The 27,814-nt window shown below is 32.0% G+C and overlaps 2 protein-coding genes across 5 annotated transcripts in view; one reads left to right on the top strand and one right to left on the bottom strand.

The window, feature by feature from the left end:
- Nucleotides 1-2,760, bottom strand: part of LOC114324849 (aquaporin AQPAe.a) — a 119,972-nt gene extending 117,212 nt beyond the window's left edge. The window contains exon 1 of the mRNA XM_050651165.1: nt 2,676-2,760. Within this exon, the coding sequence (XP_050507122.1) occupies nt 2,676-2,745 (70 nt within the window). The 5' untranslated portion in view covers nt 2,746-2,760. The remainder of the gene's footprint in view (nt 1-2,675) is intronic.
- The window catches only part of LOC114324831 (protein O-mannosyl-transferase TMTC1-like), a 176,401-nt gene that overhangs the window by 70,553 nt on the left and 78,034 nt on the right, over nt 1-27,814 (top strand). Inside the window, exon 1 of one of the 4 annotated variants that reach the window (XM_050651157.1) lies at nt 21,993-22,106. The exons of the other annotated variants lie outside the window; for them this stretch is intronic. The gene's annotated coding sequence lies outside the window, so the exon portion shown is untranslated. Of the gene's footprint in view, nt 1-21,992; nt 22,107-27,814 lie in introns of those variants that run through there. 4 annotated transcript variants of the gene reach the window in all.

Here is a 27,814-nt window from a genome sequence, read left to right as displayed (position 1 = left end):
GCCAGTTTATCCATTTCCTAACTTTCTTTGGACGAATATTTTTTCACCCACAAGAGGGGGTGAAAACCACCCCCAGGGCAAAAGCACATATCGGCACAATATCACTTTTTTTCTTTGACTTGTTAGCTATGTGTATGCCAAAATTCATGTTAATCCAAGCGGTTCTTTAAAATTTAGAGGTTTTGCAATATTTTACCGTTAAAGAACGGACTATAACTATTTTATTATTAATTTTACGAAAAAAAGTGATTCTTAATAAAAAGGTCTGAATGGTCTAAAACCTAAGATTTAACCATCAAATATCAAATTTTTTAAATATTATACGAGGTATGTCAAAAAGTTTGAACGTCACTCAAAAGTAAAGTAGCTTTATTTTTCACAATATTGAAAATTGCTATTATGAAAAGTTGTTTGGAAATAAAACTATATTCTAGTATGCAATTCCATCCTTCCAATTAAAATTTTTTTTTTTTTAAGAATTATGGATAACTAACATTATTTTCAGTTATTTTAATTCAGGTAACTCTTTTATTATTAATTTTACGAAAAAAAGTGATTCTTAATAAAAAGTTCCTATGTCAAAAAAGATAAATTTAGATCAAAAGTAAAGTACCTTTATAGTTCAAAATATTTCAATTAAAAGGATTTAATTACATACTGAAACATAGTTTTTAATTCTAAATAACTTTTCATAATAACAATTTTCGAAATTGTGAAAAATAAACGTATTTTACTCTTGAGCGAAATTCATATTTTTTGACATACCTCATATATAATTGATAAAATTTGACATAAGATTTTAGGTTTTAGACCATGTAGAACTTTTTATTAAGAATCACTTTTTTGTAAAATTAATAATAAAAGAGTTATCTGAATTAAAATAACTGAAAATATTGTTAGTTATCCATAATTTTTCAAAAAAAAAAATTTTCAATTAGAAGGATGTAATGTCATACTAGAATATAGTTTTTAATTCCAAACAACTTTTCATAATAGCAATTTTCAATATTGTGAAAAATAAAGCTACTTTACTCTTGAATGAAATTCAAAGTATTTAGCATACCTCGTATAATATTCAAAAAATTTGATAGTTGATGGTTAAATCTTAGGTTTTGGACCATGCGGAGCTTTTTATGAAAAATAACTTTTTTTCGTAAAACTAATAATAAAAAAGTTTTCCATATGGATACAACTTGCAGGGACATACTGTCATCATCATTCTCATTGCCTTATCCCGATGCGGGGTAGGCTTCCCTAATTGCATTTCTCTTATGCTCTCTCACTCTTATTTTTTGTCACTCCACTCGTCCATCTAAGCATTCTCATTTCCGCCACATGCATTCGTTGTTCCTCTTTCTTTTTCACTGCCCAACATTCAGTTCCGTACATCATAGCCGGTCTTATGGCTGTTTTATAGAATTTTTCCTTCAACTTCATTGGAATTTTCCTCTCACACAGCGCATCACTCGCTTTCTTCCACTTCATCCATCCAGTCCTAATTATACTGCATGCATCTTCATCTATTTCTCCATTACTCTGTAATACCGATCCCAGGTACTTAAAACTATTGCTTTTTACAATCAGTACACCATCCAAAGTTACCATGTTATTTGTAGTAACCATCTTTAAATGAACATTGCAAATTCTCTGTTTTTGTCCTACTAAGTTTTAAATCTTTTTCCTCCAGAGCTTGTCTCCACTGTTCCAGTTTTTGTTCTAAGTCTCTTTCACTATTTCCTACTAACACGACATCATCAGCATACATTAAGCGCCATGGAATGTTACCCTGTAGTTTCGCTGTTATCTGGTCCAAAACTAATGAGAATAAATACGGACTAAGCACCGATCCTTGGTGCAATCCTACTTTCACATGAAATGTATGTCTCTCCCACACCTGTCCTAACACTAGTCGTTGCTCCCTCATGCATATCCCTCACAACCTTTACATATTCACCAGGGACTCCTTTCTTATTGAGTGCCCACCACAGAATCTTTCGAGGAACTCTATCATATGCTTTCTCAAGATCAATAAATACCATATGAGAGTTTGAGGGACATACTGTATATAAAACAATTAAATATTTATTGCTATAAGTGTGGTATATTTAAAACTCAAAAAATAGATTATGCTGTTTTAGAAGACTTGTAGTAAGTAATTTAATTTTAGTATGTAATTTTTTTCTAATAAATATTGAGCCACTGACACAAGCTAGTCTTACTGAATAGCCACTGCATCATTTAAGCTGTGAGCTACTGTATATCTTATTAGTAACGTATAAATCTTCTAAATTTTGTAATCCGACGCCTGAGAGGGCAAAAGTATATAAGAAGAAGTCAATGTTGTGGTCGACCGATGTAAGTTTTTGATTTTAAGTGACCTCATAGGAAAAAATCAAAAGGTGTAAGATCTGGAGATCTTGGGGGAGGATCCAATATCTGCAGCTTTGCGATTTACTGTTCCATGTAAACATATAACGTCACTGGTATGATATAATATATGGCAAAAAATCATAATTAAAAAATAAAATCGACCTGTTTCGGGATTTGTCTCCAAAATCACCCATTCTCGGAAAAAATGAATTTATTCCATAATTTTGCCTCTCACTGTATACCCCAAAGTACAAGTCGCCTAATGGAAAATGGACTGTACAAAATATTAAATTTTAATAACTCACCTGGAGTGATCAGATGCAAATTACTATTTTGTAAGTTACTGGAAGCTCTGGAGTTCTGTCGTTGGGCCATTTACTTCATAAATGATTGGAAGTCGTACCTACTCTACAAATACAAAGTAACTAGTTAAAAGATTATAAAAATATTCTCTGAAATGTTCTTCTGACCTGTTTTACCAATCTCTGTAAAAACAAAATATTTTGATTAGGCTTAATGTATTCCAATTCATCTATTCATATATTATAAAAGCAAACATTTTTAATTAGTGACAACAATTACGTGGCAATTTCTAATTGAAGCTATTTATACGCAATTTCGTATAACAGCTGATCTCCATTACTCTAATTACATTATACTATATAAATCCTTATTACGAATTTTATATTAATTAAATAGAATTTACTTCTTTTATTAGGAATAAGCCACAATTTTACTATAAAATAAATTTATTTGACGTTTCGATTTCCACTTCGGAAACCATTCTAAAAAAAAAACATTAATTAATTAAACAAATTTTGTTTTGGAACACCCTATATATTTTTTGTGTCTTGAAGTTCTTAGGGAATACTGATTATTTTTTATGTTATATTCCCTATACCTAAATGCCATAATTTCGGAGTTATTGGTACATTTATTAAAAAAATATATTTTTAACAAATTGTAAAAATCAGTTTTCTCGGACCGGGCAGACATTATTTAGTTTCTTTAGATCATTGAAAACAAAAAGATCTTTTGTAATTTTCCTCAAAAGTTAATCGTTTCCGAGTTATAAACAATTTAAAACTGAAAAAAATCAAAAATGACGATTTTCTAGCTTCAAAAACACAAGTAAAAATATTATGTTTGAAACTACGAAGTACCTAAATGCAAGTTCAAACCTTATATTATCAGATACCGATAAGTGATTTGGTCTTATTTCATTCTAAAACATTATTTTTTAGTTATTAATGTAATCCAATCGCCCGTCCTCTCATATGAGCTTCGTTAACAATTAAAAAAAAACAATATTTTAGAATAAAACATGCCAAAAATCCTTATAGGGATCTGATAGAAAAAGGTTTGATCTTGAATTCAGGTACTTCCTAATTTTAAAAATGGTTTTTTTTACTTGTATTTTTGAACCTTGAAAATCGTCATTTTTCGATTTTTTTCAGTTCTAAATTGTTTATAACTCGGAAACGATTCACTTTTGAGGAAAATTACAAAAGACCTTTTTTGTTCCCAATAATCCAAAGAACCTAAAATAATGTCTACCCGTGCCGACAAAATAGATTTTTATAATTTGTTAAAACAATTTTTTTTTAATAAATGGGAATATAACATGAAAAATAATTAGTATTTCTTAATGACTGCAAAACGTAAAAAATATACAGGGTGTTCTATTTAAAATAAGAAAGTTCATTAGATTTACAGAAAAACTGAAGATTTGACAACAATGTAATTACCACTATAATATCATTAATATCGGCCACATTAGAAGACGCTTACCGACCAAAATTTATAAAAATACTTTAAGCGGTTTCTGAGAAATTACCGTGTTTCCATACTTTCTCGCTACCCTGTATAATAGTGCGTTGTAATATTTTTCCTACTTTAACATAATTATGGGGTTTAATCTCTCTGTTTCTTTGTGATCTTTTCTGAGGCTTCCTATAAATTTCCATGCTTCAGATACTGGAGTTTCACCCTTATATCTGTTTATCTCTTCAAGTTTCGTCTTACCTTTCATTTTTTTCTCTTGTTCACAGTTTCTTTAACTTTCCTATTTTAGTAAGTTATGATCTTTAGTCTTCTGGATTCGTATTTGTAGCCAGATTCGATAGGCTTTTTTTATGGTATCTACCACCTCTATTATTTCTTTGTTCGATCATGGTTTCGCAAATTTTCAGCGACGAAGGTTGGCAATCATCATTGCTGTTCTAATTTTTGACACTACAGCCCGAAAGAGTTCAGTTGAGCTGCAACCAAACCATTCTCTGAAATTTCTCAGCCAGAACATTTTTCTTCTACCTATGCTTCGCCTTCCTTGAATCTTTTCCTGCATTATTAATTTTAGGAGTTCATATCTGTCTTCTTCTTCTTTAAGTACCGTGTTCAAATTTTTAGGCGTGGGTAGCTTCCATAACAGTTTGCCGATATCGTTCTCGATCTTGTGCGGCATGTAACAATTGATCTGCTGATAAGCCAGTCCATTGACGAAGGTTTCGGAGCCATGAATATTTCTTTCGACCAATTCCTCTTTTTCCGTCGATCTTTCCATTGAGTATTAACTGCAGCATCCTGTATCTGCTACCTCTCATTTATATAATCCAGATATTCAAGTTTTCTGTTTTTTATCATCTTCATTAAGTCACCTTCGCCTTGACCTACTCTGTTTGAAATGCGTTGAACCCAAGATATTCTGAGCATTCTACGATACGACCACATCTCAAAGGCTTCTAATTTGTTCATCATGTTAACCTTCATGATCCAAGTTTCACATCCATATAGTAAAACAGGATACACATAACATTTTAGGAACTTGATTCTTAGTTGTAAGTTCAGCTGAGAGTTGCTCAGAATAGATCTAAGTTTCATAAATGCTCCTCTTGCAATTTCTATACGAGTTTTAATTTCTTCATCCGGATTTAGTGTCTCGTTTATCCAACATCCTAGGTATTTAAAATGGTTAACTTTTGTTATTGATTCATCACTGACAATTAGTTGCATAGGGCCGACGTCTTGTTTACTAACCACAAGTAACTTTGTCTTTGTTGCATTTATGTTAAGTCCGTTATTGGAGCATTCTCTAGTGACTCGATCAATAAGGAATTGAAGATCTTCGACATTTTCAGCCATGATCGCGGTGTCGTCTGCATATCTGATGTTGTTAATAGTTTCTCCCCCTATTCGAACTCCACATGTCATATCTGTCACCACGTGTTATATGGCCAAGTATTGCAGTTGTCTTATTTTGATGGAATCCAGTATCTCCCTGTTATTCTCTATTCTTCTTAGTACTTTTTCATTGGTTATTCTGTCTGTCCAGGAGATTCTCAGCATTCTTCGATATGTCCACATTTCAAATGCTTCCAATCTATTGAGACATTGTTTATTAAGAGTCCATGTCTCCACACCATACAATAATACCTGAATAAATACTAAATGTTAATTTAACTCCAACATTATATTTTATCATATTTTAGACAGACGATAAACTGTTATATTTTATGGTGTAAATTGATACATTTTCAGAAATGACTTAGCTGAATGGTTTGTTTTATTGAATGTGCTAAATATTTTTAGGCGATCTATTTGTGCAGATGTACTGTTTCTTTTTTTACCTTACCATGGAGCATAATCACCATCATCACCTTGTCTTCTGCGTCCAAAGTTGAACACAGGCCACCCCTAATTTCTTCCAGTTTTGTCGGTTTTCATGCAGTCATAGAGCATAAACGCTAATAAATTCTCTGTTCATCACTATAAAATTATGACAAAATCACATCGAAATAAAAAGCAACGATTGTATATAGTAATATATCTTCATCTTACTATTCAAATTATGTATAATTTGTCTAAAACAGGATATATCCCCAATTATTTCATAACTTTCGTTTATGATGTGCTAGATTTTATATTTTTAAACGATGACAACAGTTTCAACCTACAGGCTGTAGGCGGTGCATCATATAATGAAAGGATTAGTCAAATTTAAAATAATAAATGCAAATTTTTGGTCTGTCGAGGTAAACAATAGAAATAGTCGCATTTAATAGGTGATTGAACAAATTAATAGTTTCGAATTTAAAATAAGCTTTATTTGGTTGTAGCAGTTAATTGAAATGTCTGTCTATATTGCAAAACATGTTAATTAAAAACGTATTTATTTTGGAAACAAATGCCACAAACCAAACAAAGTCTGCTCTGTTATGGACTGTTGGTGATTATTACGCCAATTTAAAATATACAGGGTTAAACAAATCGGAAGAGAGCAGATCCTCTTGCCTTAAACTCTTGTCTTTTAACCGAAAACATATTTGACGTCAGACTTCCTTCTATGATCAGTCCATTATTTGTATTTGTTAGCATCATCTTCAGTATGTAACCTTATCAACTTTTGTGAAATTCGAAAACTTTGCAAAACTATACAACATTTGATGCGCCGATAATACGGTGCTGATTGCGGATAATTCCGACTTGGATCTATAACGACTCATCGATAGGACCAACTTAATCTGTGAACAATTGGATATAGAATAGAATAGAATAGAATAGAATAGAATAGAATAGAATAGAAATATGCTTTACTGTCACTCAAATTTTTTACAATTTTATGGACAAAGCTTACATACAGTCAAAAGAAAAATAATATCAATAACAAATAACAAATAACAACTACAATTTACTAAAATTAGATAATAATAATAATAATTATTATTATTATTACTAAAATTAGATAAATCGTCAATATACAGTATATAAGATATAAAACCAAAGACAAAAACAATTAATTGCAAAATTTATATAAATTGCAAATTGAACATACTTACAAGAAATAAAATACAACATTAGGAATTGATAGTTTAAGCTACTGCGTGTGAAACCCAATTTTCTTAGTTATTCATTAAGAAATTCTTCTATTGAATAATATGGTCTTTTAGATAGATACTCTTTTGTCATTTTACGGAACTTTGGGAAAGATGTTGCAGATTTAAGTTGTAAAGGGAGATGGGAGATGGTTTGTAAAGTTTTTTTGTGGAATATAATATAGATTTCTTTACTAACTCATTGGATGGGATCGGTAAATAAATATAAAAGATTGAATTTCTAATGGAGTAAAGATGATTGGGCCTTGCTGGAAAGACATGAAGGTGTTTACGAATTAAACAAACCGTTTCTAGAATATATAAAGATGGAAGTGTTAAAATTCCGTGATCTCTGAAGTAACTTCTGCAATGTGTAGATCTTCTGAGGCCAAACAGATATCTTATTGCTCTTTGTTTCAATTTAAAAATAACATAAAATTGAGCAGCTGTACTAGAACCTCAAAAAGGAAGACCAAATCGAAGATAAGACTCGAACAACGAAAAATATGTTATTTTAGAAGATGCTAAATTGAGTTCCCTTGAGACAGATCTTATTGCATAGCAAGCTGAGGCGAGTTTCTTACTTAACGAATCAATATGAAGGGACCATTTGTGGTTGCTGTCTAAAAAAGATACCAAGAAATTTTACAGAATCAACGGTACTGATCTGGCTGTTATTAAGAGGCAAGGGTTGAAGAGCTCCTTTATAGGAAAGTGCTACTGTTTTAACTACATTAAAAGAGAGTAAATTAGAGTCAGACCAGGTCTTTATCGTCACTAGATTCGAAGTTATAGTTTCATGAAGAGATGCAATAGTTGAGTTGCTCCAAGTGATACTGGTATCATCAGCAAAAAGAAAAATTTTCCCATCGATTTTTAAATTAGTGATGTCATTTATAAAGATAAGGAACAAAAGAGGACCCAATACTGAACCTTGTGGTACTCCACATACAATGTTTTTGAGACTAGAGTCAATATCATTTGCTATAACTAGTTGTTTCCTATTATTCAAGTAGGATTGGAACCAATTCAAAAAAATACCTCTAATTCCATAGAAATTTATGAAATTCCATATGAAAATAAATATTAAGAAAAAAAAGTGATGCCAATCCGAAAAAACCAGAATGTACCACAACCTTTCACAATAAACGGGCACATTTTAGATCAGGTCAATAAATTTAGGTACCTGGGGTGTTGGATCGAGCAGCCTAAATACTGATCTAGAAATAAGATGAAGAATAGACCAAGCCAGAAAATCGTTTGAAAAAGTCAATCATTCTCCAATAAAACTCGAAATTCGACTACGTTTATCAAAATGCTACTACGTCTGGTCGAGTCTTCTCTATGCAGTTGAAACGTGGACCATTAAAACATCAACTATAAATAAATTGGAGGCCTTTGAAATGTGGATTTACCGGAGAAAGTGCTACCTAGAATAGGCAAAGAACCAGAACTTTTCAACACAGTGTAGAGTAATACTATATAGCCATATACTCGACTAATAGTGACAGGAAAAGTAGAGGTAAAGGAAGGACTAGGAAGAAAAAGACTATGGTGGCTAAGAAACATCCGACAATGGACAGAGCTAAATTTTGAACAGCTAATAAGAACAGCTAATAAGATAGACAAGAGTTGGCAATTGAAGTAGCCAACCTTAATTAAGGAGAGGGCACTTTAAGAAGAAGAAGGATACAATGTTTCCCAATCAAGTCAATAAAGATCATGTGAAATCCTTGTTCTTTTTCTTCTTTTTGTGTAGACATTACTCTTTGTCTCTATGTAAATGTGCCTCCAGTAAGTGGTCGTTCCATCGCTTTCATGGTTGATCTGCTCTAAACTAGTAGATGCAGTATTTTGCAAAAACAAATATCAAGTTGCACATTGAAAGCCATTTTGCCTAATAAGCGCACAAGGTAAAACGTAGAATAGCAATGACTAAAACTACTCGTTTGAAAATGAAATCATTTCTTTGCAATATAGGGGAGTGCATATAGATTTTCACTTCGGAAAAAATCAAACAAGACAGACCTTTTTATAATTTCATTAAGAAATGTTTAATAAACAACATATCAAAAAGTTCTACTCGAGAAGTGGGTACTTCATTTCTTATTAAACAAATGAGCTGCGAAAATAGATGTTTTTTTAGATAACTCCGAAAATATAAATTTTAGAAAAAAAACTGACTTGACCATTGAAAAATTTAGAAAAATTTACAAAAAAAAACCTGATATAAAGAATTTTCTAAAATTAAATCTGTATCTTCTATAATTTTTTATTTACAACGCTAAAGTCACCCTTCTCACAAAAATTGGCGCACTGTAAACTAACGTACGGCGAAGTGCACGGTTAAGTTATTTTAATGTAATTCTTTGACTAATGGATCAAATGAAATTTTACAAATTGAACATGAAAGAAGAATAATTAAGCTATCTTATCGTTATAATAGAAAGAAATAAAATGTATGGGCATAAGTACGGTGTGGGCGGAAAGTGAAGCCTTACATGAATTTTGTTTAAAAATGATTTAAAAATGTGTAACTAATACAATTTTTCTTATAAAACTCTCTCAATTTTGCACAACTTACCTTTCAAGCATCTTACTAAATGATGTTTCATTCAAAAAAAATCTCAAAATTTAATTCAAATGATATGACGTATCAAAAAATGGAATTTTTGAAATCTTCGTAGTTTTGTAGAATTACCACCACTTTAAGACGGTATTACTCAAGTTTGAACAGATCTATTACAATTTTATAAGTGCTTTTGTAAAGCTTGGGATGTAATCTTTAAAATGCACTGAATTATTTTACTTTAGAAATGAAATAAGCTATTTCTTTTTAAGAAAATTAAGAAAGATAACCAAAATGTAATCAAAACCCGAAAATTACCAGCTAAAAAAATGTTTATACAAAGTGATCAAAACTTTTTTCTGTAAAACTTACCTAAAATACATTTAATAATAAGCTTCAACAATAATAAATGTTCAGCAAAAAAAATTTTTTTTAGCTCTTATACAGTATGTCTGCGTAACTTGGAACCCATTGATAACTTTTTTATTATCAGTTTTACGAAAAAAAGTTATTCTTTATAAAATACTTTGCATCATATATTGTCTATATTGTCTAAGGTGCAGTGATCAAATATCAAATTTAATTAATGTTATACGAGGTATGTCAAAAAATATGAATCTCACTCAAGAGTAAAGTACCTTTATATTTCACAATATCGAAAATTGTTATTAAGAAAAGTTGTTTGGAATTAAAAAATTTGTTTTAGTGTTCAATTACATCCTTCTAATTAAAATATTGTGAATAATAAAGGCACTCAACTCTTAAGAAAAATTCATATTTTTTACATACCTCGTATAAAACTAAAAAAATTTGATATCTGATGGTTGTATATTAGATTTTATACCAGGGAGAACATTTTATGAAGAATAACTTTTTTTCGTAAAAGTGATAATAAAATAGTTATCATAATTGTAATAAAATGATGATGAGTATTCGTAATTTGAGAAAAAATTTAATTTTTTTTTTTTTCGATTAGAATGATGTAATTGTATATTTAGACATAGTTTCTAATTTCCAACAACCTTTCATAATAGCATTTTTTGATATTTCGGAATATAAATGTACTTTACTCTTTAACAAAATTCATATTTTTGACATAACTCGTATAAAATTGATAAAATTTGATACCTAATGGTTGAGTTTTAGATTTTTGACTATCCAGAGCATTTTATTAAGAATAACTTTTTTTCCTAAAATTGATAATAAAAAAGTTTTTCATGTGGATCCTAGCTAAGCAAACACACTGTATAAGAGCTTCTGTATAAGAATTTTCAAATTGCAATGCCATATTCGGATTCAGCATAATCAAAAACAAAATAGAAACACATTTGATCAAAGCAGAATGATAAAGGACATCGCACACATCTTATGGAAAATATAATGTCACTCAAATTCAATAAAATTTATACCAATAGATTCGTTTTAAATTAACGATCAAATCTTATCATTGCGCCAACTCTCTATTTTCAAAAATAGGAGCAGAAATTGATATAAATAAATCTAAAATCAAATGGGTAGGTACATAAGTTAGAAAGAGAAAAAATATTTTAAAATACCCAAATTTTCGGTACTCCATAAATCAGCGGATTAGTTTCACTAATCCGCTTAGGCCCAGCGGGATTTAAGCTGTTATGAATAGCACTCAGAGCAATAATGATTGTAAACTAACATTTTATGGACTCCAAAAATGTGATTTCGATAAACTTTAATTGCAATTTGCGCCGTAATTAATCATAATTAAGAATTGGCGCAATGATAAGAATTGATCGTTATATTAAAACGAATCTAATCGTATAAATTTTATTGAATTTGAGTGACATTATATTTTCCATAAGATGTGTGCGATGTCCTTTAACGATATTTTTAAAATTATTTATACAAAACAATTGTTATTGTTTAAACAATTAATAAACTATTAGCGGCCAAATCTGCGAGTAGAACTTTTTACTTTACCATGTATATAAACTAACAAAAAAAGTTTTAGAAAAATATAAGCTTGCTTGAATTTTTCCGAAACAATGCATGTTTTCGTTCTAATTGCACTTCCCTAATAAACATCTCAGTTTAGAACTAAGGCAAAGATTGGTTAAGTGCTATGTTTGGTCTGTACTTTTGTATGATGCAGAAGTGTGAACGCTAAAGTATCGATCATGAACAGAATTGAAGCATTGAAAATGTGGATTCATAGAAGGATTCTGAAAATACCTTGTACAGCAAGAAAAACTACTGAGGAAGTACTAGAAGGGTCAACAGAGAACTGCTAAAGACTGCTAAAGACTAGAAAATGTCTTACCTGGGAAATATAGTGAGGGGAAATCGGTATAAAATATTACAACTGATCCTTAAAGGCAAAATAGAGAACCGTAGAGGTGCAGAAAGAAAACAAGGTTCTTGGTTAAAAAACATTCGTGAATGGACTCAGATATCAAATGCAGGACAACTATTCCATATTACATAAGATCGAAAAGTCTTCGCAATGGTGATCGCCAACGTCGGATAATTCTGATATGGCACGTGAAGAAGAAGAAGAAGAGCAATAAAGAAGAAGAACTCATAGTTAAACAATATTAAAATAACATTTCCCCTTTTCAGATATAAAACTTTAAAGATAAAACACCGAATTATCTACTATATTACAATCCTTACTATAATTTTATTGACACAAAGATTAAACCTAGATTAAATTTTTTCAATTGAATCTTTAAACTGTTTTGATTTGAACGTAATCGTTAATTATCTACAGATCAGCAAATATTAGAGGGCTACCGTAAAAAAAGGTACTTTTGATAATAGATAAAAAAATTATGCAATACATTTCATCTTCACGTTTTTAATATCAGGGCCGGTTTTGAAATTATTGTTAAATAACTGGAAAGAAAAAAATTATTTTATTATTATAAGAATTATTATTAATTATTCTACTTGCTCTCATTCTAATTGGCGTCATGTAAACTCGATATATGGCTTGTATCTGATCTGAGTAACAGATGATATATATCACTCAGATTTTTGATGTCACCTTTAACATTAATAGAGGAATCATTAAGGAAGATATAGGACAAATTCCCTTTTGAATTTGTTGTTCTCTTGATGAAGAATATGGGTGTTATCAAAGTCCATAGAATGACCTGTGAAATGGACGTGTGCATTAGCTAAACCATATTAAATCAAGGTTCTGAATTGATTCTAGATATAACGCTTAGTGACATCAGACAAACAATGGGTAAAATGAAAGATAATAAGTCACCAGTAGATGATGGACTAGATCTCGAGAAATGGGGAGAGACTCTGATCTTCAAAATATGTGACAAGGATAGAAGGTGGACACGCAAGTTAATTGGATGGAAACCAATAACAGATAAACGAACCAGAGGAAGATCACCTACACGACGGCAAAATGATCTGCGAAAATGGCGAAAAACTAGATCCATACTGCACAAGATTGTGTACTCTGGTTACAAACAGAATTTCGCAGAATTTAGTGCCTATAATTTTGGCATTCTATTATAGCGATATTATGTCCTTTATTTACATACATACATAATCAATGTTCCTTTTATACAGGAAGGTGTCCAACTGTCTACTCGTTATTCTCTGCGAACTTACGCCACTTTTTTCTGTCCCTAGCTAATTCTTTGGCTTCCTACCACGATTTTCCTATATTCTTCAATATTTGCATTGCACTTGTATTCCAGGTTTTCCTTGGTCGGCCTCTCCTGTTTTCCCCTATCGGCCTCGCTTCCCATGTCATTTTAACTTGTATATTTGCATTCATTCTACATAAGTGTCCAGTCCATTTTAATTTCTTTTCATGAATTGTTTTCTTTAATGTGTTTACATTTAGTTCTCTTATAATATCTTCGCTACGTCTTTTATTAGTTGTCCTAGCTTCCACGACTTTATTAAACACCTCATTTCCTACGTGAATTGTTTTAAATATTACCATTTTGGTTTTCCTTGTCATTTCCTTTTTATTTAAGAAGTTTCTATACAGAAAAAGATATGTTCTTGTGGCTGCTATTACTCTATTCCTAATTTCATCTTCTTGGGCCTCGTTCTTATTTGTAATTATTCCAAGGTATTTAAATGTCTCTACCTGTTCTATTTTGTTGCTAGTGCAGTCATTGAATCTTTTTAGCTCAGAAATATTTTACTATGAACCGATTTACATGAAATTTTGGAATTAGGCTAATCCTACCCTTAACTTCAAAAGTGATATTGACCCGAACTCTGTTTTCACCCTGGGGTTGGTTGCCACCCCTTTTCGGTGGTGGATTTTTTTTTTAAAATAACCTTAGATATCGATAGAAGACCTAATTTAGAGCAAAAAATGTTGTATAAAGTTTTTTCAAAAACTTAATACTTTTCAAGTTATTGGCAATTGAAAATTCGGCATTTTTCACGATTTTCAACAGTTTTTTGCAAATATCTCCAAAAATATGCATTTTAACGATAATAGTATACTGAATAAAATTATAGCAGGTAAAAAAATGAACAAATTGGTTTTTTAAAGAGTGTTCTAAATGCAACATTAAGAGAAATATTGAAGATCAAAGCAGTTTTTTATTTTGTGTGAAATTTAATCGATGTATTCAATGCCATCTAGCGGAGAACGAATAAATTTTATGCATGCTAATGAGAAAGGATTTTATAGTGCTTAAAATAAGCTTTAAAATGAGCACTGTTAAAAGTCTTTTGTACGTAAAATGGGTGAGCTGTAATGAAAAAAAAGAGGAACATCTAATGTTTTTTTTAAATCAATGGATTTCATAAGTGCCGTTTTCACCAAAATTAATCGTATTGCGTCTAGAATCAACTTTAATATTATAAACAGTTTGATGGATTTTTTCAGAAGAATTTTCCTAAAATCACGATTTTAAGAAAAAAAATTTTCGAATTTAAAAAAAAAAACCTTCTTTTCATAATGTCTCAAAAATAATGAAAGATACGTAAAAAGTGCAATAATAAAAAATAGGTTTTTTTTTAAAAAAAATTAGTTTGTCTGTTTTTCCTATCACACAAAAATTGACGAAGTTATGATTGATTAAAGAGCGCGCGGTAGTGCAATCACAGTCTCTCTCCAGCCTTTTGACCCTTCACCGTTTCAAAATAAAAGGTTTTTCACTATATATTATAACGAAAAAGTTGTAGCTCTTTTAATTACCTTCAAAATGGTTTTTTATAAGTTGTGATAGCTTCAAAATTGAAGTAGTTATGGTCCAAAAACGAATCGTATTTTTTTCTACTTAGTAAACTAAACATTTTTAAATGTATAATCATACATATTCAATGTTTTAATTTAGGGGTAGTTTTAAACGTTAAAGAACTTGAGCATATGATTTTCCAGCATAGCTTTTTCGATAATGTGGAACGATATTTAAATCCTTTTTAGTTTATCAAAAAAAATTGTTTATACAATTTTTAATCAAGGGGTTGATTTTATGGGTTGAGAGGGGGTTAACAATATGATAATTAAGATAGAGGACGTAAAATATCATTTACTCTATATTTAAATCTTTTTATGTCATACTAAATTAATTTTTTGTAAATTTTTTCGATTTAGGGTTTGTTTGTAAGGGTTGTACGGTTTTCAAGGAAATCAAAATGAGTTTAACATGAGGTTATTGTGTTATAAAACACTTCAAAATGTCACTCTTTATTATTAAACACGTTTTCTGGCGATAAAATGGCTCAATGTCAATTTTTCCATTAAGGGGTTGTTTTAACCCCTTAAAAATAAAAAAGGAGTTCGGGTCAATATCACTTTTGAAGTTAAGGGTAAGATAAGCCTAATTCCAAAATTTCATGTAAATCGGTTCATAGTAAAAAATTTCGGAGGTAAAAACCTATTTTACGCTTTAATGACTGCACTATGCCTTGAATTTCAATATTTATGTTAAGGTGATACAGTAGCGATCAACAGGTAGCCAAAACGCGTTCCAAGATTGCGGCTGTAGTTTTGAATATTTTTTCGAGATATTTGGCACACATATTCGTAATATAATAAAGAATGACGGTACAGAGCCCAATTTGAAAAATATATTAATATGTGGAAATTACTCTGTAATTAAATACAATATTAAAAAAACGAGCCTGTACCGCCATTAATAAGAACAAAAAATACACTTTCTTAAAATAAACTTTTTTATCCGATGCCTAGATTTTGTGGCATTTTGGAACTACTAATGAAATAAAAAAATTTAGTAGTTCCAAAATGACACAAAATCTAGGCATCGGATAAAAAAGTTTATTTGAAGAAAGTGTATTTTTTTGTTCTTCTTAATGGCGGTACAGGCTCATTTTTTAAATATTGTATTTAATTACAGAGTAATTTCCACATATTAATATATTTTTCAAATTGGGCTCTGTACCGCCATTCTTTATTATATTACGAATACGTGTGCCAAATAACTCGAAAAAATATTCAAAATTACAGCCGCAATCTTGGAACGCGTTTTCGCTACCTGTTGATCGCTACTGTTTCCTCTTAACTTCTTGGTTGGATATGGCCATCACTTTTGTATTCTTCATATTTATTATTAGGTTTTAATTTTTTAATTCTGTCTCCCAGATTTTTATATTTTCTTCCAGAACTTTTTCAGTCCTTGTCACAATAACAATATCGTCTGCAAATACACAGGCTTCGATTTTTATTTGTTGTAGGTTTCTGTATCGTATGGTATATTTTTTTTGTTTTTGGCCAGCATTTTTTAATTACTTCGTCAATTAAACAGATAAGCTGTAGTGGGCTCAATACCCTCCTTGTCTGACTCCGTCGTTATTCGTAAATTTGCTGGAAATAAGATTGCCTGTTCTTAGCTGATTAATTGTGTTGCGAAACAAACTCTAGATTGTGGTCATAAGTTCCATATCTACTCCCTTATTTGTTAAGCTTTGCCATATTTCCTCTCTGCTCACCATGTCAAAAGAGGAATGTCTGTCATATCTAGGAATCTCCGATATTTTTTATAAAATGTAATTTTCAAATTTTTGTAATTTTATTGATATAATGTCTAATTATACTTTTCCACAAAACGCACGTAACAGTGTATTTGTGAACAAAAATGAAAATAAAATCATCCCCTACCAACAAAACGACGTGAAATTCTACAGCAGGAAACAATCTGACGATTAACCAGTTCTGGTTACTGGTAACGAGGGTATCAGGATGAAATATTTACCAACCAGAGTAACTGATTGCCTACACTGATTTAACCGTTATTAATAGCAGGAATCACTGTAATTATATCGTTGTTGGAGCGGTTTGCTGGATAGTTAATTGAACATTTCTGCCAAAATCAGCACTACTTACCTAAATTAATCCGGCGTCCTTTAAAACATAAATTTTATAATAAAAGTACATATTTATATTTCATTGTATAGTCAAAGACCAATCAGTATTTTTTTTTATATATCCTAATTTACTATCTAATTTAATCTAAAAATCACCCAGTGGAGTTTTCTTCTTCTTCAGGTGCCATCTCCTCTACGGAGGTTGGCAATCATTATAGCTATTTTAATTTTTAAGGTAGTAGCTCTAAATAGTTGTTTTGAGCTGCATCCAAACCATTCTCTCAGGTTCTTCAGCCATGAAATTAGTCTTCTTCCGATGCTTCTTCTGCCATCTGTCTTTACTGGCATTATGAGTCGCAGGATGCCATACTTCTCGCCCCGCATCACATGTCCGAGATACTGTAGCTTTCTTTCTTTAATTGTAAGTTCAACTTTCTCCTCTTTACCTATACTTCTCAGTACGTCATTGTTCGTAGCTGTATCTAACCAGGAAACCCTAATAATTCTTTTATAGGTCCACATTTCAAAGTCGTCTCATTGTATCTAGATTTAACGTCCATGATTCCACTCCACAGTATAGTACACTGTATACGTAATATTTTGTTAGGCGTACTTTAAGAGATATACTGTTAAATCTTTGATAATCTGACTTTGATTTCTGCAGTGTAGTCATTATTTTCTGTTATAAGGGTTAATAGGTAAGTGTACTTTTTTACTCTTTCGATCTGCTGGCCCTAGATTATCAAGATTTCGTTAGTATTATGGTTGTTTTTACTAATCTTCATAAACTTCGTCTTTTTGATACTGAGGGGAGGGTCCGTACTCCCTACTACACCTTACTATTTTACTCATGAGTCTTTCCAGGTCTTGTAAACTATAGGTTATTATTTCTGTATCATCTGCATATCTGATATTGTTCACTAAGACTCCATTTACTCTTATGCCGACTGTTTCATCTTCCAGAGTTTCTCGAATAACCTTTTCAAGGTACCCCGTCAAAATAGCCCCGTCAAAAAAGCTCCGACAAAATAGCCCCGACATAATATTCCGCACACAAAATAGCTCTAACAAAATAGCCTGCAGACAAAATAGCCGCGGAATAATAGCCCGCCGACAAAATAGCCCCGATAAAATAGCCCCGACAAAATAGCCCCGACAAAAAAGCTCCCTTCAGAATTCATCATGAAATAATTCCTTAAAAATACATTTTTTCGGAAATGGTAATTATCCTCTATTCAGATGTTTATCTTAACTACATTAAATAAAAATGGTCTTTTCAGAGAACTCGAGTCCTGTCTTCCCTGCCTCTTGGAAGTTTGAACATTTAAGTTAAGCGAAAATAAATGTTTTATTATGATATAAACATTTTTTTTCTGTTTTCGGGCAACAGTAAAATGCATTTTAAATTAAATAAATTAAATACATTCTTCCTTTTTGTCAAATAATTTAAATTAAAAAAAAGTTTTTGGACACCTTGTATAAATAATTATGTAATTGTTTATAAGAGGCTGTTTTAGCCGGGGCTATTTTGTGTGCGATCTATTTTGTAGGGCCTATTTTGTTTGCGGGCTATTTTGTCGAGGCTATTTTGTGTTCGGGCTATTTTGACGGGGCTTTTTTGACGGGGCTGTTTTGACCGGGCTATTTTGATAGGTCACGCCTTTTCAAATTAAGCGTTAAATAAAAGAGGTGATAGTATGCAGCCTTGCTTGACTCCTCTCTGTATTTCCATTACTTCAGTGTGTATTCTTAGTTTGTTTTAATTTTTAAAGCACTTTGCTAGCACTATGCACTATACTAGCTCATCTGGCTATGTCCCCTTGATTCTTCTTTTTTGGCTAGAGTTATCCAGAAACTGAATGTCCTCGACGTTTTGGTGCTTTAAAAGCCTTTCTTGGTTCTTGCAGGCGATTTTTTGTATTATTTAATTAACATAACCCACTCCTAGGCCTCTGTGGATATCTTGGTTGCGGTGTACCAAGGTGCTTTAAGAATGCACCTTAATATTTTATTTTGGAAAGTCTAAATTATTTTAATATTAGTTTTTTTTTTGTAGAAACCCACAGTTGGATGCAATACATCCACTTAGGTGTTAGAATCTGCTTGTAGAGTAAAAGCTTGTTATGACTGACAAGGCTGAGTGTCTTCCCTGAAGCCAATACACCTTTTTGAATCTGATAACACATTCTTCCCGTTTTTTTTTCTCTTTACGTGTGCTTTCCAGTTCAGCTTTGCCTCCAAGGTTCCATTGTAAAGAAATATATTTGTTAACTTTACAGGTGCTTTTTTGGGAGCTGCTTTAATATTGTTTCAGTTATTAAGTTAAATCCAGAAGCTTTTTTAGGATTTAAATGATTTATTTCCTTCAAGACTTCTTTTAGGGTTACTAAAGTGATCTTCTGATTATTCTTCATAACAGTTTCTTTAAATGTTTGTTTTCCTTCCTCATTAGAGTTGTGACGTTCAGAGGCGTACTGAGCATGCTTCCGCGGGTTTCACGGAAACAGGGTCCGGGCCCCGCAGGGGCCGCTCTAACGCGCTTTTTACTTCTTTTCTAATTTGTTTGGGACATGTTGAACTACACAAGTACACACTACGAAATTGCTTAATAAATTTTAAGTTGTGTGTACCTAGGTATTTATAAATAAAAACAAAAATATCTATTCATCAAAAAATTTGAAAACCTTTATTAAGAAATACAGAGAACGCGATTGTAAGGTTCCTTCGTTTTACCTGCTAAACAAAACCCTTGTCTCAACACGTGTTTAAAGAATAACTGCTGTTGCCTGCCTAAACACGTGCTAACACAAACACTTTTGTATTTATTATATTAGCACGATCTATGAATAAGAGTTGTAAACTGCAAAGTTACAGTAATTCGGGAACAGATATTCAATGCAAGTTTTATACGCTGGGTCATAAAAATAATCCCAAGACGCTCGATGTTCCTTTTGTTCGCATTTATAGCACCCTTATAACACTGCATAAATATAGACGATTATAGTGGTAAGGATAAAACGGTAGGATTAGTATTAATTTACTGCTTTAATAGTCCATTCACTCACGGTAAAATATTGCAAAACCTTCAATCTAACAAAATTTAAAGAACGGCTTGGATAGACATGAAATTTGACATACACATAGCTAATATGTCTTGAATTGGATGAACTAACTAATAATTCTAAGCAACTCCTTTTCTATAAAGTTTTTTCACTAAGTCATTACTTTTCGAGTTATTTGCGAGTGAAAATGTAAGTAAGTTATACGATCAAAATAATGTTGGTCCTTTTTTTGTTGGTAAGAAAAATCGTGAAAATCACCCTCTAATTAGGATGCGAAATGAAATTAATCGTTATCTCTTCATAAATTACTTTACTTATGTATTCTTTATAAGATCTGTAAGATTCATTGGTTCATAGGCTGCTTGGTTCATATTTTTGAAAAGGCTGTAGTTAAATGGGCTAAACGAGTCATTGATCACGAGTGTATACAAATTTTGAATAACCATACCTTAACCAATTTTTCTCTTCAGGAAAACAAAAAGTCCAAAATATTTACAATAGCAAAACCTATATTTTTTTACTACTTGAGATTTTTAGTATCACCAATCATTTTTAAGGTATTTAAAAAAATGTTTCTTCATAATTAAAAAAACAATCTTCTCGCAAAAATGAGAACCGACAAAACTTACAGATGATATATTATAAACACTACATAGGTAAGGCAATAAGTAACTTGTGAAGTGGTAACGATTAGTTTCATTTGAGATGCTAATTAGGTGGTGATTTTTACGATTTTTTTTACCAAGAAAAGGGACCCACTTTGTTTTGAGCGTAGGTACCTTGTTTACTTTTGATGTTAGAAACTTAAAAAAAACAGAAATTCAGCTTTTTTTTTAAACTTTAAAAAAATGGTGATGAGTTAAAATATTCTATTTGGAATTTGACGAATAAGAACTTACTTTTCATTACTTGCGACTCTGCTCCTGCTGGGTCTACAGAGGACTTTTTGAGTTATTTCCGAAAATCGTCTAGAAAACGTCTAGTTTTTTTGTTGAAACATGAAAATATTCACTCGCAAATAACTCAAAAATTATTGACTTAGTGAAAACAATCTATGGAACTAAAGTTGCTTAGAATTAGTTAGTTTATCCAATTCCGGACTTATCTTAAACGTGTGACAAAATCACACATCGGGACAATATCACTTTTTTTATTTGACATTTTAGCTATGTTTATCCCAAATTTAATGTCAATTTAAACGGTTCTTTAAAATTTGGAGCAAAAACCGTGAGTAAAATGAACTATAAATTAGCTTGAGTTTTATAAAAAATGTATGATACATTTTATAATATATGACGATCTATATTCAATGTTTATTAAAAACTTTTGATAGGTATACAATGTGTGGTTTTATTGGGCAGGCGGGCCCGCATTCCAACTGGAACCAGGGCCAGATGATCTATCAGTACGCTACTGGTGACGTTGGAATATTTTTGCCAGATGGGATGCCAAACATTTTGATTTTTCCTCGTTACTTCGAGCCAAGTACCACTTTTCAAATTTGAGAGTATATTGGTTGCAATGGTCTATTTTATTCTGCTAATATCCAGGAAATCTTACTAAAATATTGTCATTTTAAGAATTTGAAATTTTCTAGTTTATTCCTAGAGAATACACGAGCAAATACTTTTCAAACACAACCCATAAAAAACCTTTTAAAAGTTTACAACATGTTCCAAAAATTAGCGGGCCGCATTAGCCGCAAAAAAGAAATAGGGACATACACGCAGCCTTAAATTTCCCGAGCTTTCATCGAGCTTTCCCGAATTTCCCGGCCGATGAACTACATAAATAGGCATTCTGCGGCCAGAAGGGCAGTATCACCCGGGGTGTTCGTGGGAAATTCAGTGTCGATTATGCTTTCCATTTGCAAAGGCGTTACCGCTGAAAATTTTCGCTGCTGTAGTAGAATTTTTAGAGAAATGACAGATGTTTAATAGGGTAAGTGGTCGCAAATACTTACAATATGACCATGTCATAACTAATACGAAAACTAAGTTGAATAAGGATTGTAGGTTATGTTTTGGTGCAATAAATTTAAAATTCTGGTAGTTTAGCAATGTCAATCTGATTTTATTAAAGTAATAAAATTTTAGAAATTTCTGACTTATGAGATATAAGTATGTTTTTATGTTGTTGTATATGATTATAATTTTTAAAAGGTTTATAGACCTGGATCCCGCGTACCAAAAAAAAAGTTGATTAACGGCAAGCTGAAAATTTGTTAATAGCTTAACGGTGTCTAGTCGGACTCACTTTGATGTATGAGAACACTGAAACAGGGGAAGTTTTAATTGTGGAGCAGGTTAAAAATTTGGAACGTCAGACTACGAAAACGTTCCATGTATTTTGTCGGACAGACAATTGATTTGTTTCCATTTCATTAAACTCTGATGCAAAAATCAGACTGGTGTTTATCACCAACTGAGCATTTAAATGAGTGGAACACGAAGAACATGTCAAATGACAGGAATCAAGTTGGTTAGTAATAGCAGTCTGATTTTTGCGTGAGAGTATAATGAAAGGGTAACAAAGCAATTAGATGTTCTGTCCGACAAAATACATGGAACGTTTTCGTAATCTGACGTTCCAAATTTTTAAACTGTTCCACAATTAAAGCTTCTCCTGTTCCAGTGTTCCCGTACATCAAAGCTTGTCCGACTAGACACCGTTAAGCTATTAACAAATTTTCAGATTGCTATTAAGCAACTTTTTTTGGTACGCGGGATCCAGGTCTATTAAATATACAAGGTGACTGTTACGATTGAATATACAGGTACAAAGAAATGTAGTACATTCTTCTCTTTACAATATTGCAATTTGAAGCCGGTCTTCTTCTTAAATAGTACAGTGAAATAAAAAAAAATATATCGAGGACTTTGACCCGACATGGTAATTCTTAAAAAACCCAAGTTTTTTGAGTTTTATGGGGCTCAATATTCAAAACCTCTATGTTTTCTGCAGTGGGTTAGGTGGCCTTTTTAAATTATTAACAATTTAAGGCCAAAAAGACCCTGGTTTCGTCTACCAGTAAAAAGAAAAGCATTTTGAACGGATTTGGAGGTTATTATTTAATAATAGTTATTTATGATATAAGTGTTAAAAGTACACGTTTAAGGCACGCATGTGAAAGTTTGCAGCATGAGCGAAAGCGAGTTCTGCAATTCACATGAGTGCCTTAAAAATGTACTTTTTAACACGCATACCATACAATATTTTTTCTACAAACGTAATTACAGGACAATATCTACAAAAACTTTTACTTGAACTTGACTGACATTCCAATTTTATATTTTTTTGACATTACATCAAAATTGCATATACGGTCAATACGAACTGCAGTGCCTTAAAAAATTAATTTTTAAAGCACTAGTGCCTTAAAGTAGCATTTTTAACGCTCGTATGGAGTGCTAAAAATTACATTTTTAACACGGTTGTAGAAAAAATACATTTAAAGCTTTAAGAGGGCTATTTATGATTTATAACCGTCAATTTCGATCTATTTCGGCTATTTCGATCGATAATTTTCACCTCTACTAGTTTCATCTCTTTTTACGTCACAATGTATTATGTTTCCCATCTTTATTAAAACATAAGCATTTTTCCTTGCATTTTTCTTTCATCTTCAGTTTCTGTAGCTGAATCTAAAGCATGTGACACATACGCAAACTTTAAGTACGCGCGTTTAAAGATCGCGGACTTACTCGGCTCGCCGTCGGTGATACACGGCAGACTTACTCATAACTCATGGCGATGTCGTCAAGAGAAGATGCTTTGTGCTATTTAGAAATTTTATCGTATTATATTTTAAACAAGAATAAAAAACCGCTAAACGCCGTAAAAATGAGTGGCGCATACAATATTCCAGCTACAAAAGATCTGATATGAAAATTACGTGGCGCGAAAATGTATTTTCATTTTGATGCAAAACAAAATTCTAGTTTTATTTTAAAAGATTTTTCCATAATATTTGCTAAATTTGAAGTAAACGCGCCACAAAAGAGTTTCAAAATTCAAACTGTATCAAATTTACTCTTTTGTGGCGCGTTTACTTCAAATTTAGCAAATATTATGGAAAAATCTTTTAAAATAAAACTAGAATTTTGTTTTGCATCAAAATGAAAATACATTTTCGCGCCACGTAATTTTCATATCAGATCTTTTGTAGCTGGAATATTGTATGCGCCACTCATTTTTACGGCGTTTAGCGGTTTTTTATTCTTGTATCAGGAGTTTTTCAAGTTATATACAAATTAAATGTATGAAGTTGAATGCAATTTTTCTCGATTACACGTCAAGCTTTATAAATGGTCACCTTTGTCGCATTATCTCCCAAATGATCTAGTGACCATCGAATGTATACTAGATTTTTTTTTCTAGTCGAAATAGAATAAATAAAAATATTGGGATGGCCGGTAAATGAACTCAGATTATCCGTTACAGATCAAATTTAGCGTCGTAACCACTACAACTACATAAACCATTTCGGGAATAATAGTTAATTGGATTATACATTTCTAACTTAAGACTTCTAAACGGCTTAACCGATTTTGATCACTAAACATGAGTTTGAAACGTATTGACAAGTAGTATCTGATGCATCTGAGTTCAAGTATGAAAACTAAAGTTGTTACAGAAATTATTGAGCTTGAACTGTTTTTCCCCATAGGAAATAGATTTGATCATACTTATGAAGCGTATAACTTAAAATTTCTAATTTTCCCGGATATGAGGTAAACAACGTTAGATTAGCCTAGAGTCCTTCTACAAACGCTCAGTTATTGGCGCAATTCGTAGGTTGAAATTTTGAGTAATTGTCGAAAAACCAAAATTTTCAAAGTTTAGTTTTTCAATTTTTTGGCTATACTGAGCCGTGTGTACGTCTGAGCTTGATCGCTTAGGCAACGTTTGAAAACCTAACTCAACCCTATTGATGTGGTTTATTTGCGATTTTCCTGTCTCTCCTTGAACCTAAGATATATACGCCCAAAAAATTTGCCATTTTGTATCTACCTAGCCCTATAGCTGGCTTACGGGTAGTCAGAAGTCAAAAATTACACCGGTTCTGAATCGGCCCTCACACCCTCTTGAAACACAGAAAAAAAATTCAGATCGGTGTAACTTTTCCACATACATACATACATACATACATACATACATACATACATATGTACATATCCACAAACATTTTCCCCTTTTTAAATAAAAATTGAGTTCTAATTCTAAGCTAGCTAACTTTTAAACGGTATAACCGATTTTCAAAATTAAACATGCGTTGGAAAGGTCATGATCTATGCTATCAGAAGCCGCAAAGGCCGAACTTAAGTTTTTGAAATTTTTGGGAGTTTTGGGGACGAGAACGAAAAACAGACCCTAAATAGGAAAAGCCGTAAAATCCACAGCCTTGGACCAAAATGAAGAAGTAATATATGGATCTAGGAGTCTTTTCCTAAACTTTAAGATGGGATTTGGCTCAATTTTCAATTCAGTCAGGTTTAGAAAATCGAAAATTTCGTGTATATAATATATAGTGTCGCATGTAGGGGTTGTGCGCCACTGGCGAGAACTGTCGTTCTCTGGTAATTTTAAAAATTAGATGTGCGTTGGAAAGGTAATGATCAGTACTAGCAGAAGCCGCAAAGGTCGAACTAATATTTTTGAAATTTTTGGTAGTTTTGAGAACGAGAACCTTGGTCGCAATCTCTCCCAAATGATCTAGAACTTACGACACCAGTGATAAGACAAACCGAGTTCATATCCCAGCCATCCTAATAATTATGTTATTATGGCCGGCAAATGAACTCGGATTCCCCAATCAAACTAGCATCGTAACCACTACAAGTACATAAACCATGATTGATTATTAACATTGATTTTTTCGATATAAACTAAATTTCGATAACCAATAAATCGAAAACTATTAATTTTATCAAAAAAATATAAAACATTTTTTGCTTACAATTAATGTTTTTACAAACATTTGCGGTCAAAATATAATAAAAAATTTCCACCCTCGAGACGGGGTGGCAACCACCCCATGGTAAAAGCGTCTTTCGGAATCATACAGATTTTGATCCTTAGACTCTCCACTACTTATTCTCAAATTTTCAAGCAAATCGATCCATTCTGTAAAAATTGCGAAGTGAAAAGTTTCAGTTCCTGGACTAATTATACTTTTGGAGCTCTATAACTTCTGAACGGCTGAACTGATGTTGATCACTAAATATGAGTTTAAAACGTATTGACAAGTAGTATCTGATGCATCCAAGATCAAGTATGATAACTGAACGTATTACAGGAATTATTGAGCTTGAAAAACGGTTTTTCCCATAAGAAATAGATTTGATTATAATTATGAAGCCTATAACTAAAAAATTAGAATTTTTCCAGATATGAGATATACACCGTTAGACGCGTCCTGAGTCCTCCTACAAACGCTCAGTTATTGGCGCAATTCGTAGGTTGAAATTTTGAGTAATTGTCGAAAAACCAAAATTTTCAACGTTTAATTTTTCAGTTTTTCGGCTATGGTGAGCAGTGTGTATGTCTCAGGTTGATCGCTTAAGCACCGTTTGAAATCTTAACTCATCCCTATTAATTTGGTGCATTTGCGGTTTTCCTGTCTCTCCTTGAACCCAAGATATATACGCCCAAAAAATATGCTATTTTGTATCTATCTAGTCCTCTAGCTGGCTTACCGGTAGTCAGAAGTCAAAAATTAGACCGGTTCTGAATCGGCCCTCACACCCTCTTGAAACACAGAAAAAAAAATTCAGATCGGTGTAACTTTTCCACACACATACATACATACATACATACATATCCACAAACATTTTCCCTTTTTTAAATAAAAATTGAGTCATACTTCTGAGCTCGATAACTTTTGAATGGTATAACCGATTTTCAAAATTAAACATGCGTTGGAAAGGTAATGATCTGTGCTATCAGAAGCCGCAAAGGTCGGGCTTAAGTTTTTGAAATTTTTGGGAGTTTTGGGGACGAGAACGAAAAACAGACTCTAAATGGGAAAGGCCGTAAAATCCACACCCTTGGACCAAAATGGAGATATGACATATGGATGGACGAGTCTTTTCCTATTCTTTAAGATGGGATGTGGCCCAATTTTCAATTCAGTCAGGTTTAGAAAATCGAAAATTTCGTGTATATATAGTGTCGCTTGTAGGGGTGTTGTGCGCCACTGGTGAGAACTGCCGTTCTCTGTGGATACTAACAAAAAAAGACGATATATTTTAATTTAATACAAGGTAGGCATAAACAAACAAAATATCATAGATAAGAGGGTAATATTTTCATTAGGAGGATAAAACAGTCTATAAATAATTAGGTTTCCTCAAAAACCGATAATTAAAAATAATTTAGTATAGCTTAAATAGTGTTTTACGGTTTTCTCAAAACTTATAAAATGTAACTTTCAGGATTTTAGCATTGTTTTTGTTCTCTCTGTATCGGGTCGTGTTTCTGCCGCGTATGTCATTATTGGTCTGATTACTCTTTTGTAAATTCTGCGTTTCATTTCTTTATTCACTTGATCTTTCAGCTTTCCGTAGCTAGATAGTCTGATGCCTAGATATAGTCTGTTCGCTAAACTCAGACGCAAGTTTCTAGATATTTTAGTCGGTAATTTTGCC

Source organism: Diabrotica virgifera, chromosome 5 (assembly GCF_917563875.1).
Source record: "Diabrotica virgifera virgifera chromosome 5, PGI_DIABVI_V3a".
Classification (NCBI taxonomy): Eukaryota; Metazoa; Arthropoda; class Insecta; order Coleoptera; family Chrysomelidae; genus Diabrotica; species Diabrotica virgifera.
The sequence above is the reverse complement of the archived record's forward strand: the minus strand, read 5'-3'. Positions and strand labels throughout refer to the sequence as shown.